The 20,217-nt window shown below is 28.3% G+C and overlaps 3 protein-coding genes across 3 annotated transcripts; 1 reads left to right on the top strand and 2 right to left on the bottom strand.

Annotated features, from left to right (window-relative positions):
* The first annotated feature begins 170 nt into the window (after nucleotides 1-170).
* Nucleotides 171-1,903, top strand: LOC101509005 (probable polyamine transporter At3g13620). The gene has a single exon (XM_004504274.4). The coding sequence runs from the start codon at nucleotides 293-295 to the stop codon at nucleotides 1,739-1,741; it is 1,449 nt and encodes a 482-aa protein (XP_004504331.1). The 5' UTR covers nucleotides 171-292; the 3' UTR covers nucleotides 1,742-1,903.
* Nucleotides 1,904-2,874: 971 nt separating this feature from the next.
* LOC101508686 (uncharacterized) lies at nucleotides 2,875-6,652 on the bottom strand. The gene is made up of 13 exons (XM_004504273.4): nucleotides 6,444-6,652; nucleotides 6,223-6,318; nucleotides 6,046-6,123; nucleotides 5,549-5,629; nucleotides 5,246-5,465; nucleotides 5,094-5,152; nucleotides 4,666-4,715; nucleotides 4,491-4,578; nucleotides 4,138-4,398; nucleotides 3,931-4,023; nucleotides 3,690-3,794; nucleotides 3,424-3,540; nucleotides 2,875-3,338 (listed from the first exon to the last, which is right to left on the bottom strand). Exons 1-13 carry the CDS (start codon nucleotides 6,507-6,509, stop codon nucleotides 3,267-3,269), a joined length of 1,386 nt encoding a protein of 461 aa, XP_004504330.1. The 5' UTR covers nucleotides 6,510-6,652; the 3' UTR covers nucleotides 2,875-3,266.
* A 6,263-nt stretch (nucleotides 6,653-12,915) lies between these two features.
* Nucleotides 12,916-13,953, bottom strand: F-BOX1 (KFB-type F-box protein). The gene has a single exon (NM_001278966.1). It carries the CDS (start codon nucleotides 13,951-13,953, stop codon nucleotides 12,916-12,918), a length of 1,038 nt encoding a protein of 345 aa, NP_001265895.1.
* Between the last annotated feature and the right edge of the window lie 6,264 nt (nucleotides 13,954-20,217).

The following is a 20,217-nucleotide window of genomic DNA, read 5'->3' as shown; positions in this document are numbered from 1 at the left end:
CTACAAGTTGGAGAGCAAGATATGTAGTACACGTAAATTAAATAATTAAAATAATAATTAAATTACGTACATTACATGATTACATGCCTTTGCCTTGTTGTTTTGGGTTATATACGAAATGAATAAGCATAATCATTTAAACATATAATATAATATAATATAAACACAAATAATTGATGATACTATAGAATCACATTCACCTTCAACATTGGAATTGGAATTGGAATATATATATCATTATCATAATAAATTTTCATTCCCACATTCCAAAACCATTTCACAAAAATACAAAATGGTTGAATCTGATAATTCCCTTTACTCTTCAACACAAAATTCTTATAATCAACATCTTCTAAATCAAAGGGTAGAAAATGAAGATCCAGAGCTAGAAACCAAATCACAAAAAAAATTAGCACTTCTACCTCTAATTTTTCTGATCTATTTTGAGGTATCTGGTGGTCCTTATGGTGAAGAAGCAACAGTAGGTGCTGCAGGTCCACTTTTTGCAATTCTTGGTTTTGTGATTTTCCCTTTTATTTGGAGTATTCCAGAAGCACTTTTAACTGCAGAATTAGCTACGACTTTCCCTGGAAATGGTGGATTTGTTATTTGGGCTAATGAAGCTTTTGGCCCATTTTGGGGTTCTCTTATGGGCTATTGGAAATTTTTCAGTGGTGTTATAAATTTAGCATCTTTTCCAGTTTTGTGTATAGATTATCTCAAACTTGTGCTTCCAGTTTTGTCCTCAGGGTTACCTCGTTATGTGTCAATTTTCTTTTCAACTTGTTTGTTGTCTTTTTTGAATTATTCTGGTTTGGCTATAGTTGGTTATACTGCAGTTGGTTTAGGAGTAATTTCCCTTTTACCCTTTGTGTTAATGTCTTTGATTTCATTGCCAAAAATTGATCCTAGTAGATGGTTAAGTTTAGGTCAAGAGGGTGTGAAAAAAGATTGGACACTTTTTTTCAATACAATTTTTTGGAACTTGAATTTTTGGGATAGTGCTAGTACTTTAGCTGGTGAAGTTGAAGAGCCACATAAAACATTTCCAAAAGCTTTGTTTTTTGCTGGATTGCTTACATGTTTAGGTTATTTAATTCCTTTGTTGGCTGCTACTGGTGCTATGCCACTTGATCAACAAGTTTGGGTTGATGGGTATTTTGCTAATGTGGCTAGTTTGATTGCTGGTAATTGGTTGAAATATTGGATGGAAATTGGTGCTGTTTTGTCACTTATTGGATTATTTGAAGCTCAATTAAGTAGTGCTGCATATCAACTTTTGGGTATGTCTGATTTGGGATTTATACCTAAAATTTTTGGTGAAAGGTCAAAGTTGTTTAACACACCTTGGATGGCAATTTTGGTGTCAACATTTGTAGCACTTGCTATGACTTTTTTCAGTTTTACAGAGATTATATCTACTGTTAATTTTTTGTATAGTTTGGGGATGCTTTTGGAGTTTGCTTCTTTCCTTAAGTTGAGGAAAAAATTCCCTACAATGAAAAGACCTTTTACGGTACCAATTGGATTCTTTGGTTTGATACTAATGTGTTTGGTTCCATCAGTGCTTTTGGTTTATGTCATGACAGTTGCTACCAAAATTGTATATTTGTCTAGTGCTTTATTAACCTCATTAGGGATACTGTTGTATTATTTCATGAATATTTGTAAGTCCATGAGGTGGATTGAATTTACTGGTGTAGGTGATAAATTGGATGAAGATGAAGATATTATCATATAGAAGTTGGGTATATGATTGCTAGTAATTTATACTTTTGGGTGAAGCAAGCAATTTTTGTAAGATATTTATTTGGGGTTGAAGCAATCTTTGTAATAATGTATGTAATTTTCTGCAGGAGAAATTGGATTCTCCTCAGTCACTATTATATTAGTTATGTATTTATTTGTCTTGCAACCGTCTGAATGACGATGTAGATTCCATTATTGTTATTAATTTATTTATAATAGGAATTGGGATTTCAAGATCCCAACTTTCTGTAAAAGTGTAGCTAAAGACACGTTGGATTCCGAAGACTGATTCAATACTTTATTTTTGTATTTAAATAATAAGTTTCTTTGTCATACAGCATACTATATATAAAATGAGGGCCATAAGATGTTTGACTTTAAAGTTTAAACATCAAATAGTTTCTTTTAAAAATATCTAACTTTAATCATATTTTAAAATATAAAAAAAGTTAATATTTCAAAAAAAAAAAGCTCATATAAGTAAGAGAAAATAAAATATTCACTATAATTTTACACTTACTTTTAATAAGAATCATATATTCGAACACCTATTGAATGTCAATGTAAAATGTAATAGAATTATCGGTGAACATCTATTAAACTTTATAAGAATTAAATAACTATAATATTTCTTGTTTTATCTATAATTAAAATAGCTTTTTAATCAGTTTTTTATTGTTTGATATAATTTCTATTAAAATATTATAATGTTATTTCATTAATGTAATTAATTTTAAACAAATACATAAAACAACTGGTATACATCAACTATATATAACGACTTATATCATTAGTCTCAATTTTTTTGTTAAATATCATATAACACTAGTAATTAATTTAAAATTAATATATTAACTCATAATATTAGTCTTCGAAAATTTCCGGTCAAATGAGTCTAAAAAATTGAAGCTTTTTTTGACTGAAAGAAAAAAGTGACAATCGAGAACAAATTTGAAGCATAATGAGGTAACATATTGACCATCCCCCTGCAAAAAATAGTTAAAATAAGCTTAAATGATTTATAATAAAAGCAAATAGAAACTCGTCATCAACATTATCATAACTAGATCTGAAAGAAAGAAAAAAAAAAAACAGCACATAAATAAAAAAAGAAAAAACAAAACAGAATCAAAATATGTCAATAGTACTCCTTTGATCAATTACAAAACTGATTGTGCAGGATCATACTGCTAAAGTGCAGGATCATGATACCAACCGTAATGTCTCTTATAACATACATTTCAATGGCAGAAGTCTGAGATTAAGAGGAAACAATGGGTGGTTATTTATACAAAAAAAAAATACTCAACACCAATAGAATCCATTTCAAACTATAGTTATAAGAGAATAAAATTGTAAATGACAGATACAGATTGGAAATATTCAAATGTCTTAGCTCCTCCTGCCATGATCTCCCATTTGTAACTATGGCCAGCAAAAACTGCAAAATTTGCACTGAGCAACGCTGAAGTAGAAAATAAGTCAAATTGCTATGCATTTTCCCGTATTTTCACATCTCAGTTCCATTTCTTAGCCAATACCTCCCCTTTGCACTCACTACCGGCAGTGACCACAAAACCTGCTCCAACCTGCAAATAAAGGAAATGTCACATTGTACACGTTGTAATCATGTAAAATAATATCTAGAAAACTAAAAAAGGAGAAACAAATTACTTGACAATCTTTTAGTATGGCACGTTCTTGGAGCTGTACATTGCTGCAGATGACAGAACCTTGGATTGAACAACAGTCACCAATAGTAACATGGTTCATAACTACTGAATTGACAACCTGCATACATTAATAACATAAAAGCAAATGAAAAAAACTCAGACAAAATTATTGAAGACAACACATTTGTAAACTAATCATTTTATCACAAATAAATCAAAGGACCAAAAACTAACTTTCTGTTAAATTGCAAGGATAATATATCCCACCTTAACATTGGCACCTATCCTACAATGGCGGCCAATGACAGACCGTTTGACACTGCATTTGTCGCCCATCTGCGAACCTTCCCCCAGCATACAATGTGGTCCTACCTAAAACAAATCACAAAAATACAAACTTAAACATGGGAAACGCTAAATCAATGCTTCTGAAACTGGATTCCAGAAAGCGCAAACACTGTAATTAGGTGTGAATTGTCTGCATTCTGAGTGTGTTTAACAAACTCACAGTTGTTTTTGCTCCAAGCTCTGCAGTAGGATGGATAATGTTGTTGTGAGCAGAGAAGGAATACCCTGACAAGTGACTAGCTTCTCCTATCACCTGTTACATTAAAAAACGAATAAAGCCCCCAAGTAAGCAGAACTGGGCCCTACGAAAAGTGTAAAGCAATATCAGGTGCTTGGTAAAACACCCTTGACAAAATAAAAGACTTACATCGCGGTTTATATCATTGTATGCTTGTATAGAATTCAGGCGAGCACAGTACTTGCTGCTTCCAGCAATATAGACACAGCATTTATGGGTTCTTCGAACAGAATCAGAACCATTAGTATTAAGTGTATGTCGTAGATGAAAGGTTGGCTCAGATGCATTAGCAAGTATTTGAGACAGCATTTGTTGATTGCTTTGAGAAATAACCTTCTCAGATCCATTTTCTTCTGCTTGTGGTATACCATTTAATAATACTTCTGATTTCTAACTCTCGTTTAGAAAAATTAGAACCAGGTTAGATTCCTTACAAGTTCACCATCCATTAAACTATCTATCTGCAAAAACAAAGGACTAACCAGTTGGCTGCGGACAAGATATGGCAATACATCATGCTTTAAGCTATTAAATGCACCCTTTTGTTCTAGAACTTCTAGTAGAACTGATCTGCAAAGAAAATAATGTTTCAGGATACAATCACGACTAATTTAGGATTTAGAATATATAAGGCAGTCAAAAAGTAGATGAATATACCTTTTGAACGCATACAAGTGGGCATCCATTAGATCAGCTCTTATTTCTATCTACATGAAGAACAAATTACAAAAAATAAAAATGAATAAAAGATAAATGAGAACATGCAAATCTTTCATTTAATTTTTTATACTGTATACCATTTCATTTATTTCTAAGAAAAATTCATTTTTTCTAACATGGAAAAAATTTCTTCTTTCTCCGAACATAACCATAATAATAACTTTCCATCTCTTGACAGACAGAAAAAGAACTTCATTAATAACGTTAGCCAATATACTGAACAAGAGATGCAATAACTGTACATAGCAGAACAGTGTGCTTAAAAGACATGTTTTAGAACTAACACATAATTTTCACACCAGAACAGCTATATCTTTTTAAAATACGAGAAATTTTAGGCAGGTGAAACTACGAAAAGGAAAAACCTGGCCTACAGCACGGAGAATACTCTTCTGAATTCGAAGATCTTTTTCAACTTCGGCTCCTAGAAAAGGGTTGCAAGATTCAACGTGAGAGTTGAGAACACATACAGTAAATAACACATATATATTAAAAGGGTAAGCTATTGAGATCTAACCAGTTGCTATATGAAGTAAAAACTGTTTCGTAGGGTCCAGCCCTATCAAATCATAGCGGCCAGGTTTCTTGGTTTTGTCTTTCCCACCAGAGGACACTGACTCCAAAGGTCCACTTATAGGAGCATTGCAAAGCAAAGCAGTGACAACCGCATCATGTCGGCGATGAGTAGCCGCAACAGCACCAATCGGAACATCGGAAACAAGATCCCCGCTGACAACCTGCAGAACGTTAAAACAACCATTATGATAAATCAATATCACTTAGATCTGAAGATTAAGCAACAAGGTAAAGCAATACTCGCCAAAATGTCTTTTGCATATAGGTGGCGTGCAATTGCTCGAATTGCACCAGCTGTTCCCACATCCTCAGGAACTGCAGCAACCTGGTACATTTATAAACACAAAATTATCACACATTTTGATAGAGTATCAATAATACTCTACTGTTAAAGTGAGTAATCTCTTTCAAAATCTATCAGAATCTATGATGCGATTCACATCATCTAAAGTGAACAGCTCATTTCAGAGAGTAAAGTAAGTAATATCAACTATTGACAAACTAATCAAAAGTTGATATTAAGTATGTGCATAAAAAAATCGCTCGTGGTTTAAACATAAACCCTTAGTTTTCTCACTTTACTAACTACTCAACTCAGAGAAGCCAAATCCAATAATGTGTGACATGAATATTGTGATTATCGACATATATATTTATATATAGACAATCATCTATATATATTCACCTTCAACAATTGAATTATTATAAAAATAGGCAATGACACAAAAAAAAAATGAAAACCTCAACATGGAGGCGATCAGCATAAGCCCCAGAAATCCAAGCACCAACGTTAAGAGCAGCATCTTCACCTTCAACTACCTAATCAAATTTCATTACCAATTATTAATTGAAAACACTAGAATGAAATTTACCATTTCTAATATTGAGATAAAGAAATAGTTATAATCAGAATGGTACCACGATGAGATCTTTAAGGTTACTAAGTTCCAAAAGCTCGACAACGTAAGAGAGAACCGGACGGTTCGCCACCGGAAGTAAAGCCTTCGGAAGCTCCTGCGAACCGAAAAGAAGAAATGTTTGAATGTAATTGCAATTCTTATCTTTCCATTCCCATTTTAATCACCAAAGCAAACAGATGAAAAATAAGAAAGAAGAAAAGGGATTGAAAATGAGAGTACCTTTGAAACGAGGGGAAGGAGTTTTTTGGAGACGCCACCGGCGAGAACCACGACTTGAAAATCCATCGAAATTAAACAAACAGGGTTTTGGGTTTGAAGAGGGTTTTCTTTTTTCGATTTTTTCTTTCTCTGAAATCAAATATCGTGAATTGAAAATTAAAGCGAAGAGAGAGTAGTGCAGTGTTTGGAACACTCAAACCCGAATACGACTCTCCCTTTTCTCAATTTTGTGTCTAAAATACCAAATGTATCGTTTATTGCTTGTACTACTATAGTTCTTAATTTTGCTTCTTGCACCTGCACGCTGTTTTTATTTTTATTTTTTTTTATTCATGGAAAATGTATTTAATATTTTGCACACTTTTTTTAAACTTTTTAAACTGTGGTCTTTAATTTTGTAAAAAACATTGGATAAAATTGTCTCAATTTTTTTAAGTCATTTTACAATAACAAACTGGAATTAACTTTTTCTTTCTTTTTAAATTATCCTTGTCTATTTTCTTTTTCCATACATTTTTTAATCTATTTTTTACATGTCATTACTTATTTCTTTTGTTAATGTTAACATAAATTCATTCTTTAATGTCTAGGTTTAAAACCGAGATTCATCTCATTTTCATAAGTAATATGTGAGTGTCACTGTCAATTTTTTTAACACACAAACAAAAATAATGTATTTTTAGTTTCTTAAATTTAGTTCAATTTTCGCTTAAGTCCGTTCAATTTATTTTTTCTCAATTCAGTCATTTAAGTTACATTCATTTATATCATTAGTTTTTAAAATATATTAAATTATGCATAAAATCTTTTAAGTTTAAATTTTTTTTCGAATTACTGTCATAAAATGTTAAGATCTAATCGAAATATCGCAACAAATTGATTATTTAAACTACTTTGTAGGTGAAGAAAGTAAAAGACATTGATTATTTTGATAGATATTTATTATCTAATGTTATATGTGTATTTAAATTGTTGCAAAGAAAATAAAAAAATATAAACCATTTATATGATTTGATGTATGTTTTCTAAATGATTAATATGAGAGACGTGTTGATGAACCATGTGATAGAATTTTAAATTATCAACGTCAATTAAACTAATTGTTGTCAAAATCTAAATAAACGACTAATAATACAAATATAATTTAACTTAAAAGATCAAATAATAATAAAATAAACTTAAAAAATTAACCGAAATTGAATAAAACTTAAAGGATATTAATAGATATGTTTTTGAAAATAAAAATCTGACTTTTCTTCTCAACAGAAAATCCCTCTTCCCCACCGTGAGTTGTTAATACCGAATAAATCTATTTTGATAGAAGATATTGAGTGCAACTCTAAAAAATTTAGCAAAGGTAAAATAGAAGACCTTTGTAAAATATTTTAGCAAAAGTTATGAACTTTCTTAATATGTGTGAGATCTTGAAGGTGATTTATAATTTGGGGGTGAAGGAATAAAACATTTTAGAGTTTAATATTTTTGTTTCTTATATAATTTGAATTATTTAATATTATTATTCTTTTTATATTTTTTATTTAATTCAAAAGCATATACGATTAGTTATATATCTAAAAATTTAAAAAAGACAATTTAAAAAATTTGACTTACATTTTTATAAAATTTAAAAAATTAATTGTAATTAACTGAGTTTTTTAATAACAGTAAAAATAATTTTTCCTTATAGTAGTAATCAAATAGAGTATATATTTCAAATAGTTTTAATAACTTTTAATTGTTTTAAAGTGATGAAGGAACAGTAACTTTAAATATACGAGTTTATATTTAATGTTGGAGCTAAAGTTATTTACAAGTGTCATTTTAATTTGAATGAATAATCTATTTAGACTTACATTGGAGATAGAGATTGACTTCACCACAAATATAATTTAGAGATACAGTCAAAGGTTAATGCGATCAATTCTATAATACATAAGTGGGATAAATCTTGTATCATGTATAAGTTTATTTTTCCAATTGAATTAATAAGTTTTATTATTCACTATTAGATAAAATAAGATATAACAATTTTATTAATTCAATAGTAAAAAATAAACTCCTATATAATACAAGACAAAATTTTAAATCTGTAAATTAGCAAAGTCTATTAAGGCTTGACTAAAATTTAAAGTTAGTGGCTTATTTGAATGTTTGTTAGTTTATGGTTTAAGAACTGTGTATTACTATTGGATATATGCTTCAAGACCTAAGGCTGTATTATAACTAAGACTTACAACTGTGATTTTTTTTTCATGGGAAAAAGGGCTTAAGCTCCAACAAACACAGGAACTGAAAGAAAAATTAAAAGTATCTATAAAAGATAACATCACTTCAATCATAGGCAAAAACATGCTCCTTTTGGTTAGCGACATCGTAAACATGACTTAAGGATAATTGATGCAATTGATGTATAATATTATTTATTATCTAATAAACAAAGCAAATATAAGGATGTCTAACATGACATCCATCCATGACCAATTCCATTGCTACATTCAAATAAAATTCAACATCAATAGTTTGAACTTTGAACTCCCGTATTAAAGGTTAACCTCAAATCTTTAAGGACAAGTCACAACTATACCATGGTGATAAATCATACTCCAAGAGAACAAGCAAAATCAAACAAAGAATTCCTCTAATGGCCACGCACCACATCTCCTTACGAGATAGTGAAGAAAAAACAACCGAACTTGTCTTATTTTCAAACTTGAGGTTGTTTGGCTTATGTCAGAATCTCTGATCTCAAGCAAATTAAACTCGTCATTATAGCCTATGAATGTAAATTCATTAGATATGCAGTAAAAAGTGAAGCACATAGATTTTATGACTTAAATGCAAAAGTGATCATAGAGTCAAATGATGTTGACTTTTATAAAAATAAATTCCCTTTCAAATCAAGAAATAGTGGGGGCAGTGAATCAAGTCGTGTGCCCATGACAAGAAGCACTAAAAGCAGCAAAAAAGGCAAAACAGAAACTCAAAAAAGTAAGAGAGTCAGACTTGCTAAAGATTTTGGACCCCGTTATACGACCTATACCTTAGAAGAGGACCCTACAAATCTTTAAGAAGCTTTTGTCATCTTTGGATGTAAAATTATTGCAAGAAGCAATAAATTATGAAATTGATTCTCTAAAGTCTAACATGACCTGACTTTTGTAGACTTGCCTCATGGTTGCAAATCAACAGGTTGTAAATGAATATTGAAAAAGAAACTAAAACCCAATAGAATGATTGATAAATGCAAGGCTCGCTTTGTAGCCAAATGTTTTAGACAAAGAAAAAATATAGATTTATTCAACACATTTTCACCAATCACTAGAATTACATCGATTAAGGTACTCATCTCACATGGTGTTATTCATAATTTGGTAGTACACCAAATGGATGTATAATATTATTTATTATCTAATCAACAAATAAAATATAAGGATGTCTAATAGTACATCCATCCATGACCAATTTCATTGCTACATTCAAATCAAATTCAACATCAATAGTTTGAACTTTGAATCCTCGTATTAAAGGCTAACCTCAAATCTTTAAGGACAAATCACCACTATGCCATGGTGATAAATCATACTCCAAGAGAACAAGCAAAACCAAACAAAGAATTCCTCTAATGGCCACGCACCACATCTCCATAAGTCACCATAAACAATAAGACTTATTGTTGTCGAACCAATTAGAGATACTTCTATTCATTAATAAATTTCCAATTATTATTTTTAAAATTGTGTTTCATATTTATTGATCTAATCTACGATGGAATATGAAAATTTGGTACAAAAATATATTCATACAAGGTATTGCACAAGTGTGGATTATAAAGTTTTTCCAGTGCACTTTTGTAAAATAAAATAGAATAACGATGACAAGGTTAATATGGCCCATAAGCCTATTTTTAGTAGGACAAGTATTCTTCTAGCCTATTTATAAATAGGCCAAATAGTTTGTTTAAGAGTTTATATACAAAATAAACTTTTATATAAGTTGATAGGTAACAAAAATTAGGGCCTTTTGAAAATACTTGAGAACAACAAAAGAAATTTTCTCCATTGATTGGTTAGACCCAGGCCTGACCCAAAGGACAGGCAACAAAGGCCTTTGCGTAAAGCCTGAAAATATTCTTTTGATAGGTAAAAAAAAAAAACAAAAATATAAAAAAAAATGCGTTTAAATCAATTAATTCAAATAAAATTTGAGAGTTTCGAAAAGACTTAATGTAAGAAAAAAAAAACTTTAAAAAAAGTAATGTTGTGGTGTTTATTTTTTACGCAAGTGGTTTTTGTTTTTATATTTAGATTTTGTTTTTATATTTAGACTTTGTTTTTACTTTCTATTTAGAGTTTGGAGAGAAACAACCAAATGATGATATACAAAATAAAATTTTATTTTATACCTACCTAATTATACTTTTACCTTCACTTTTTAATAAATAATTTTTTTTTTAATTTTACCCTTTTAAAAAAATTAAATTTTTCGAAATATAAAATTTGAATTATCTAAAATACATTTGTATTTCATAAATTCTTTTTTAAATTATTTTGAAACTCAGTTTGAATTTGATAAGATAAAGGAACGTGACAAATAAAAGAACAATTTGCATTAACACCAAAAAATGAGTATATAAATATGCTTTTGTATTTTAACATTTTATGCTATAATTTCACATTTTCAATGATCAAAATAAAAATTAATAATTCATTCAAAAAATTAAAATTGATATAATCTTATTTAACTTCAACAATGTCTCAACAGATATTAAATAGTTTAATTTTATTATTGATTGAAAAATAAATATTTAACAAAAAATAATTACAACAAGTCAATAAATAATATGGAGTTTTAAAAATCCCAAAAAAATAAAATAATAATAATTTTATTAAGAAATCCTAAATTTGTTTAGTGGTTTGAGGAAGTTGGAAACTTGGAGGAGGTTACAAGTTCAATCTTTTGTTTAACAAAAAAATAACAACTAATTTGTAATCTTAATTATTTTTAAAAATTACTAAAATATAAATATAACTATTATTTTTAAAAATACCTCATTTTAAAATTAGTTTTAGAATTCAAAATGTATTGTATGTATCATGACTAGAATTTAAAATAAAGGCTTTATATTTATAAATAAATAAATAAATAAAAGCTATGTCATATTTAAGTAAAGTATGACCTAACTTAGACATATTCTCGCCCTAATTGAAACAAGTCTAAACTTGCACAAATGGCAAATTGGACAAGGTCTCAAAATATGCATAAGATCACATGTTTACTTATCATTAATTTTCTTTTTCGGTGGAAGGTAAGGGACAAGGCCCCTATCCACAAACTGCTTGTCCTTAATTAATTCATTGAGAATAGAATAATGAATCGGCATTACTATCACCAATGTATCAAAAAAATGGATTCATTTTATCCATTTTGTTGTTTTCTAAGGAAAGCATATGCAAGAATCAAAACATTTTATATTTTTGCTTTTCGTTTTTATGGATAACAAACAATCTGCTTTGGTTATCAATTTATTTATATAAAAAATATTCAAATAATATTTTATTAATTTTATAAAACATTAGAAAAAGGTAAAAGACAATTAATTTTTTAAAAAAATTATCAATGAAAATAAAAATAAAAGAAGTTTTAAAATTTAAATATTTTCGTCAAACAAATTTAACAGAATAAGACTCACGATATATTATATAAAATGATTTAAATTATTGTAAATTCAAATTACAATCTTCACCTCAACACACCTAATAATTAACAAATGAGTCATAAATGTTTCAAGAGACTTGTTAATGAAAAATAAAAAATATACATTGGATATGTTGCTTTCAAAATCTTATTTGAATTTTGTATTCTTTAAAAATGTCTTTGAATTTTGTATTCTTTAAAAATGTCTTTGGATTACTTATTAACATTTCCTTTATCAATAACTTCTCCTAAATTTGTATTGTTGTACCTTACTAAATAAAATATTAGATATTATTAAGTTAAACTTTTTTATTATAATAAATCAAATTTTTAAATTTGAGATTTTCGCTTTTCCCATGTGAATTAATAAATTATTATTTTTTCTATTGTGAAAGATAAATAAGTCAGATAAAAGTATTTATTTACTTTCACTTCACTTGAAAATAAGGACGAATCTTAGTTATGACAGAGAGAGATCACAGCCATCCCAAAATAAATTTCTTCGATAAAAATAGATATATCTACAATAATATTTATCTATAATATATTATATATATTTAATGTCTTACTAATAATATTAAATTGTAGAATAGTTTAATGGTAATTTCATAAATCTGATGTCCCTAGATTTGAACTGAATATTTTTAATGCATCTAAAATTTATAATTATCACTATACCAAAATCAAACATATAAAATTAATTAAAAATATTTTATTTTTATGTTGGTGTATCTAATAAAACTTATCAAGATCATATATTATAAGAATAAACACCATACTAGATTTCAACACAACACCCTGATTGAACAAATCCAGAAAATCCATCAGGAACAGTACGTATCTTTATCAATTTACGCTTTTGCCCATCTTCATTTTCCACCAAATAAAACCCATAAGGTGCTCCTTCATATTCAGATCCAGTCACCAAACTTCTCGACCCGACCCTAACACTACAAACCCCAATTCGGAGCCCCGGATCCATAACTCTCCCATTTTCCCTCATATCAACACACGATCTGGGGCACCGACCTGCTTCCCAAACTCCTTCCACTTTCCTCCACTGACCCGACCCGATATCCAGCACTTCCGCCGACCCGTCAAACATCCCTTGACTCTCCGTACCGTACCCACTCACCACCCAAAACTCGCCGCCGACAACCACTCCCTCGCACTCGTCTCGTTCCTCACTCATCGGAGCCACCGCCGTCCACTCGTCGCTTCTCGGGTCGTAAGCCCACGCAGTATTCAACGCGTTCTTATTCTCATCGTGCCCGCCCGCAACGTAAACCCGACCATGACCCGACCCGGTAGCGAAAAACGAACGCATCTCCGGCATGTCCTTTCCTCGCCGCCAAACGTTCGTTCTGAAATCGTAAACAAACACCGCCGTTAAAGGTCCGTAACTCGATGGGTCCCACCCACCCATAACAACAAGCTTCCCTTCACAGCTTGCTAAGTGACAGAATAACGGTAACCCGGAAGGGTATTCAGGAACAGGGTCGACCCGGTCCCATGACATATTTTCCGGGTCAAACACAGTGATATCGTAACTCGGTTGAGTTGACCCAGTTGGTTTTTCCGCTTCAGATTGACGAGGTTGTTCGTGGGCTTGAACCAAACAAGCGACTTTTTTGGTGTGACCGGTTTTTTTTCTGTGATGATAAAACTCGTCGCTTTGGAGTAAGCGGCGCCACTGGTTGCAGACTCGGAGAGCGACTCGGTGTGCCGAGTGAGGTAAACGAGTTAGACACTCGAGTCCGAGTTCACTCGGTAACCCGGGTATCAACCCAATGAAATCAGAATCAGATATTTCCATAGGCTTTGTGTGTGATTTGATTTTTGATTTGTAAGTGAGTGAGTGTTATGAATATTGTGAAAGAGTGAGTGGCTTTTGGAGTATTTATAACGATAAGAACCGTTAGAATAGACAACAACACGATAATCGCGTCCAAGTCCAATTGGTTGGAGGAGTAATCGTTAATGAAAATTAATAATGTATGTACATTTCAATTTTAGTATACTCGACCCATGAAAGACTTCAAGTGGCATAATTCATTTAACAGTTTGTTTCTTATGGATAAGAAGGTACTATTATACTTCAATATTTTATTCCATAAGAAAATTACGTTCTTTACCATATGATTAAAGAATGTAATGGATTTTTTTTACTACTATTATAGGGTAATCTAATACAAATATAATTGAGCTTTCTAATATTTTTGTACAATTTTAATTTAAAAAAAATGTAGATTTGAAGATAAAACAAAATGTGTACAGTATTTATGAGCAAATAAATAGTGAATAACATGTGACTGTTGGGTAGAATAAATGGATAAGGTTGCGTACGTGTGTGGGGAACCCATATTGATGAATCGAGAGAGTGCCACATTGTGGTAATTACGTAAGTATTTCATAGTACGAGTCTTAGCAACTTTGACGAGTGGTCGTTGTCAAAGCTCGTCGTAGTGTTCTACACACAATTCTCATTATTCTCCGCAAAAGTAGCATCTACAATTTTAGTACACCAAAGTAGATTATACACATACACGGGCGGATGCAGAAATTTTGGATATTAAATGCAAATTCATATCTATAATGCTAAAGAAATTGCACATTTTCGATTTAGAATATAATCATATTCTATTAATATTTATTTCAAAATACATTACTAATTGACTGTTCTAGTGATAAAAATAATAATATATAAAAAATTAGAGATTACAATAACTATACTATTGTACATAAAAAAAATCCAAAGATATATTAATATCTAAAAATTATAACTATTTCGTCGGTTAAATTAAGTCGATTGCAAGAAATCTCCTTTAACAATATGAATTATTATTTAGCGGATGAAAAAAATGTGGACACATAAAATTAAATGTCCAATAAATTAACAAAATAAAATAAAAAATAAGTGGGGCAACAACCCCAATTACAAGCCATAGATTTGTCACTCAACATATTCGTATCGTTGATTTATAAATTTTTAAGTCGTCCTTATTTAATAAATATTTAATTTCTTCAATATAATAATTCTTAAGAATTATTAAATAAATTTTATCGATAATTTTAGACCATTGTATTTTAACAATAATTGCAATAATTCAAATAAAAAAACAATAATCACAGTAAGCCCCTCTTCTCAAATATCACTTTCCTTCTAACGGAGTACCTAAATAACACAAATAATTATTGGTTAAGCTACTCCATCGAAGAGTCTTTGATACTTGAAGTTTTTGTAAATTTTTTTTTTTGGATAAACATAAGTTTTTGTATTAAAAATGGACGCGTAGTATCAAAATGATAAATGATTTCTGGAAATAAATAATTATTTAAGTGTTTATCAAAATGATAAACATTAGTTTTTGTATTAGTTTTCTATTCTCAAACTGTCCAACTTGGACCATTTAAAATTTAATATATATTAAACGCTAAACGTAAAATTAAATGTCTATTCATGATAATTGATTGTAATTTTTTGTCTATTTAAAAAATTCTCCCGTTAAACTAAAATATTAAATTAAGTATAATAATATTAAATATTATTATAATGAATTAATGACCTAAAATTATAATATATTAATATTATCACAAATTAACATATTCATTCTTAAAATACAAATAAAAATTCACATTAAATAACATATATACAAAAATACAATATATTACATAAAAAATAAAATAAATTTTTTAATATTTTCAAATATAAAAAATAACATTTTTTCAAAAGATACACTACAAATATACTAACATATTTTAAATTTTAAAAAATTTGTCACAAAAAAGATCATTATCCAGGATTTTCACCTAGGTAATGTAAAATTTTGAAAAAAAACATTCACCTTTTATTTACCGAGGACTTTAGCTATACCAAAATTTTAATGTGGCAATACATAAGACTATATCCCTTGTAAAATCCAAATTATTATATTTTTTAGAGCTACCTAACAAAATAACTTCAATTTTTTTGCTAGGGCATTTGACCCTCGAAAATGCAACATGTTTACTTAGTGAAAGCTTAAAAGTCTTAGTAAATCTCTTAGAGTTGAAAAATTATAAGAAAAGTCTTAGTTAATTTAACTTTTTTTGTAGTATATTCAAAAGTCATCTCTATGAATAATGATGATGCACTAAATTCATACTAACATTAATATATTTCGTAAATGTGAGTTTGAAACACAATGTCTAATTAAGAATTTTATAATTACTACTTTGATACATTTCAGCTTCATTGGATTAATTAAAAAAATCAAATTCACTTGAACTTTTGTCGGTAAAAAGTGTAAATATAGTAAATATTTAATTTAATTGATTTAAATAACATAACATTTGCACACAAAAAAAAGAAATGGAAGATTGAAGTCATACAAAGTAATAGAAAATAAAGAGAAAGGGGAGATGGGGGAGAAGCATGAGGATTGAAGATAGTGTTTTTGTGTGATTTGCATACTTGAAATTCAAATAACTCGATATTGCTTGAGACAGAAATGAGAGTAGAGTAGCGATTGTGAGTGTGATTGGAGTATAGATCAAACGTATGAAGTGTAAGTTTAATGAGAAAATTAAATATTCAAATATTCACTTTTGTAAAATCATAAATTCAGCGAGTGGTAGTGATTTCAAACTTTGTTTTGTTTCCAAGAAAACGACAACAACAATGTGAGGCGTGAAAGCAATTGCTTTCAACACCGTTATCTGATACAAGCTTTATCTCTCTTCTCCTAATACTAATTTCATCAATTATTACTATTCTAGTAAATTTTGTACCAGATTTATGTTATTAATACTTTTGTAATTTAATAGATTAATTTTTGAAAAAATTAACTATGTTATAAAATAAAATTTAAAATAAGATATTATATATTTTGAGTCTTAATTTGAATCTAAAATCTCCCAGTTGTATAAATTAATTATTATAATATTTACTATATTTTTTAAAACTAAAATAAAGTTGTTATCTTATTTAAAATATATTTTTAAATTTCAAAATAGAATTTAATTTATTAGACTATTAACTCGTTAATTTTTATAAAAAAATTAATTACTTATTTAAAAATAATTAAAAATAGATTTTACTTTTTTAAGAAATATGAAAGATTTTTAAGTATACAAACTAACTATATTAAACTTTCAAAAAGATCAAACCTAAAAAACAAACTTACTATAAGTAAAACGTCACTTATGACTTTATTTTTTATCCGATCATGGTTTAATATATTTCCAATGCTATCCACAAAACAGTAAAAGATATTATATACAAAATGGTGAAATCCATCATCTTAAAAATAAAATAAAAATACATAATTTGAGAGGGCGACATGCATTTAAATACTTATGTCACACGTAATAGCAACAAGCAATTAAATGTTCTAGAAGCACACGTCTTGCTTTCAAGTTTGAATATCAAATTGTAAATATGACATGGACATATTCCTGAATCCTTATCCTATCCGATAATTAAAAGGAAGAGCTCTCTCTATCAATCAAATCAGTTGGAACATTGTGTGTATATGTTCTAAAGATCAACATAAGGAGAAGGATTTATGAGAAATTACTGAACTAAGTAGATTAAGAGTTAATGTTGTAATTATATATATGATTGACGATATATATGAATATAATATAAAACGTTACATAACCATTTAACTCTTAAATAAAATTTTATCATTAGTTTCTATAAAAAGTCTCAATTTTTTAATATCTAAACAAAAAAATATTATTCATTTTGAAGTTTCGGTTTAAAATTTATCTATAGAAAATTGATATTTTTAATTCTTAAAAAAATCATTATAAAATTAAAAAATAAAGCGTAATCATTTTAGAAAGTAAATTTAATATCTCATAATTTTGTAAAAATTAAAAACATATTTAATTTTAATATAAACTACTGATTTATTTGTCAATGGTGGTGTTGTTTATTTATTCTCTAACACAATCATTTTATTTTAGAAAAAACTAATTCACGCGTGATAGTTAAAATCCCAAATAATACACACCAATTCCTGTATGTCATTTATTGAGCACCACATTCACATATATATGTTGCCCCATTGGCGTGAAAATGTGAACTTTTCATTTTAAGAAATTTACATTTTATGTATTCTCTGGCATGATTGCTGGCCTATATATATATATATATATATATATATATATATGAGGCGAATTTTTTAATGTGAGAGTTGAAAAGATGAAATAATAATCCTTAAATGAATTTGATTAAATAATCATTGAATTAAATTGAATCGATGTTGTGATTAAATTTTATCATATCTATTTAATTTAATCAAATAGTCATTATTTCATCTTCTCATCTCTTAGCTTAAAAATCACTCTCACTTAATACACTATTACACACTTTCTCTCTCTCTCTATATATATATGAGAGCACATGAAATGTAAATTTCCTAAAATGAAAAGTTCACATTTTCAGGAGCAATAGATATTTTTCTAAAGTAAAGTACTTGTGTTAGAGAATAAAACAAAGAGTATTGATAAGCAACTCAATAATTTATATTAAGATTAATATATTTTAGTTACTATAAAATTATAAGATTAACTTCTTAAAAAAATTTATTTTTTATTTTGATTTTATAACGATCTTTTTAACAATTAAAAATATTAATTTTTTATAAAAGAATTTCAAAGTGAATAATTTTTTCTTTCAGATAGTAAAAAGTTGAGAATTGTTTATAGAAATTAATAATAAAAGATTATTTAACAATTTATATTATATTTATATATATATGATGAATCATATATAATTACAATATTAACTCTTAATCTTCTTATTTTTCAATTCAATAACTTCGAAATCGGAACTCTTGGTGTCCCGTAACATCCTTCATCTTTCGAATTTTCAATTTATTAATGTGTTGGGTGTGGATCGTGACAATTTTGTTTGTATCTGAAACATCAATTTTCTGATATTTTTTTTAATAATTAGATGTTGTATTTTGTTGAAGCAAAAATGAATACCTTTATAGCAGTGAAAAGAAGAGCGTGTTCGTTCTCATCACTGCCCTTTTTTCTCTATGACTCAAGGTAAGAAATTGCAGTTTAAGACATGATTATAATTTTAATTAATGCTTCATAATAAAGTCAAAAAACATTAAAGTGATAGTCCACTAGCCTAATTCATACATCAATTTAAAGTGACATTCGTACACCAAATAAAAAACAATATCGATAGTTTACTTTGAAAAGGGAGAAAGAGGTAATTTGAAAGAAGAGAGAAAGTCAAGGAGGGAAGTGAAATAGTGAGAGAATTTTGTTTGGTTAAGGCAAAGAGAGCCACATGAGTTATTAAGGAGATCCATTCAATTTAATTCAAGGGTCATTATTTCGTTATATAAATAATTGCGTATAAAAAATCAATTTTATTTAGTATTTAACACATCATCTATTATGATTTAATTAATCTTTAGAGTTAATCTTTGAGAGCAAATGAAAAACTTAATGTGATATTAACTGTGTAGGTAATGTCTCCAATTTGTTTTATAAAAAATAATTGAGTTATAATTTAGTCAATAAAAATTAAAATATATAATTAAATTATAATTCAATCTGTCTTATAAAAACAATATGACTTATAAAAATAATATGAGATAATAGTAGCAAGTGAATCAAGTTGCTCACCAATTGGTGAAGATCAACCGAGTTCATAGCTATCCAAAAATAATGCAGAATATGACAATAAAGATAATAAAAGTTGCTTCATTTTTTATTAGATAGTAGGAAATAAGTGAATCAAGTTGCTCACCAATTGAATGATTTGTATCAAATGAATGATGGGTCAATCATATCTTTTAAATAAATTTCTAATAGATTTAACTGGATTAATTTAATCCACCCATTATGGATAGCAGATAATTGTGGAAAAAATAAAGATTTGTTTGATTCATATTAAAAAAATTTATTTTAATATTTTAAAAATTTTAAAATTAAAAAACTTGTTTAAATTACTTATTTTTAAAAATTCTTTTGTAAAATTATTTTTATATTATATTTTTTAAAACTAAGAAAACAAAACAGATAAATGGTATTTTACTTTTTATTTTTCAGTTTTTTTACTATCTAA

This window comes from Cicer arietinum, chromosome 6 (genome assembly GCF_000331145.2).
Source record: "Cicer arietinum cultivar CDC Frontier isolate Library 1 chromosome 6, Cicar.CDCFrontier_v2.0, whole genome shotgun sequence".
In the NCBI taxonomy this organism is placed as follows: Eukaryota; Viridiplantae; Streptophyta; class Magnoliopsida; order Fabales; family Fabaceae; genus Cicer; species Cicer arietinum.
Note: the sequence above shows the minus strand (reverse complement) of the source record. Positions and strands in the feature narration are given on the sequence as shown.

Excerpts from the sequence above, each read along its gene's own strand:
- LOC101509005 (XM_004504274.4), top strand. The coding sequence starts at position 293 with ATGGTTGAATCTGATAATTCCCTTTACTCTTCAACACAAAATTCTTAT.
- LOC101508686 (XM_004504273.4), bottom strand. The coding sequence starts at position 6,509 with ATGGATTTTCAAGTCGTGGTTCTCGCCGGTGGCGTCTCCAAAAAACTC. Across the intron at positions 5,466-5,548 it reads TATATGCAAAAGACATTTTG|GTTGTCAGCGGGGATCTTGT; the intron begins GCGAGTATTGCT and ends AACGTTCTGCAG. Across the intron at positions 4,399-4,490 it reads ATCTTGTCCGCAGCCAACTG|AAATCAGAAGTATTATTAAA; the intron begins GTTAGTCCTTTG and ends AACGAGAGTTAG.
- F-BOX1 (NM_001278966.1), bottom strand. The coding sequence starts at position 13,953 with ATGGAAATATCTGATTCTGATTTCATTGGGTTGATACCCGGGTTACCG.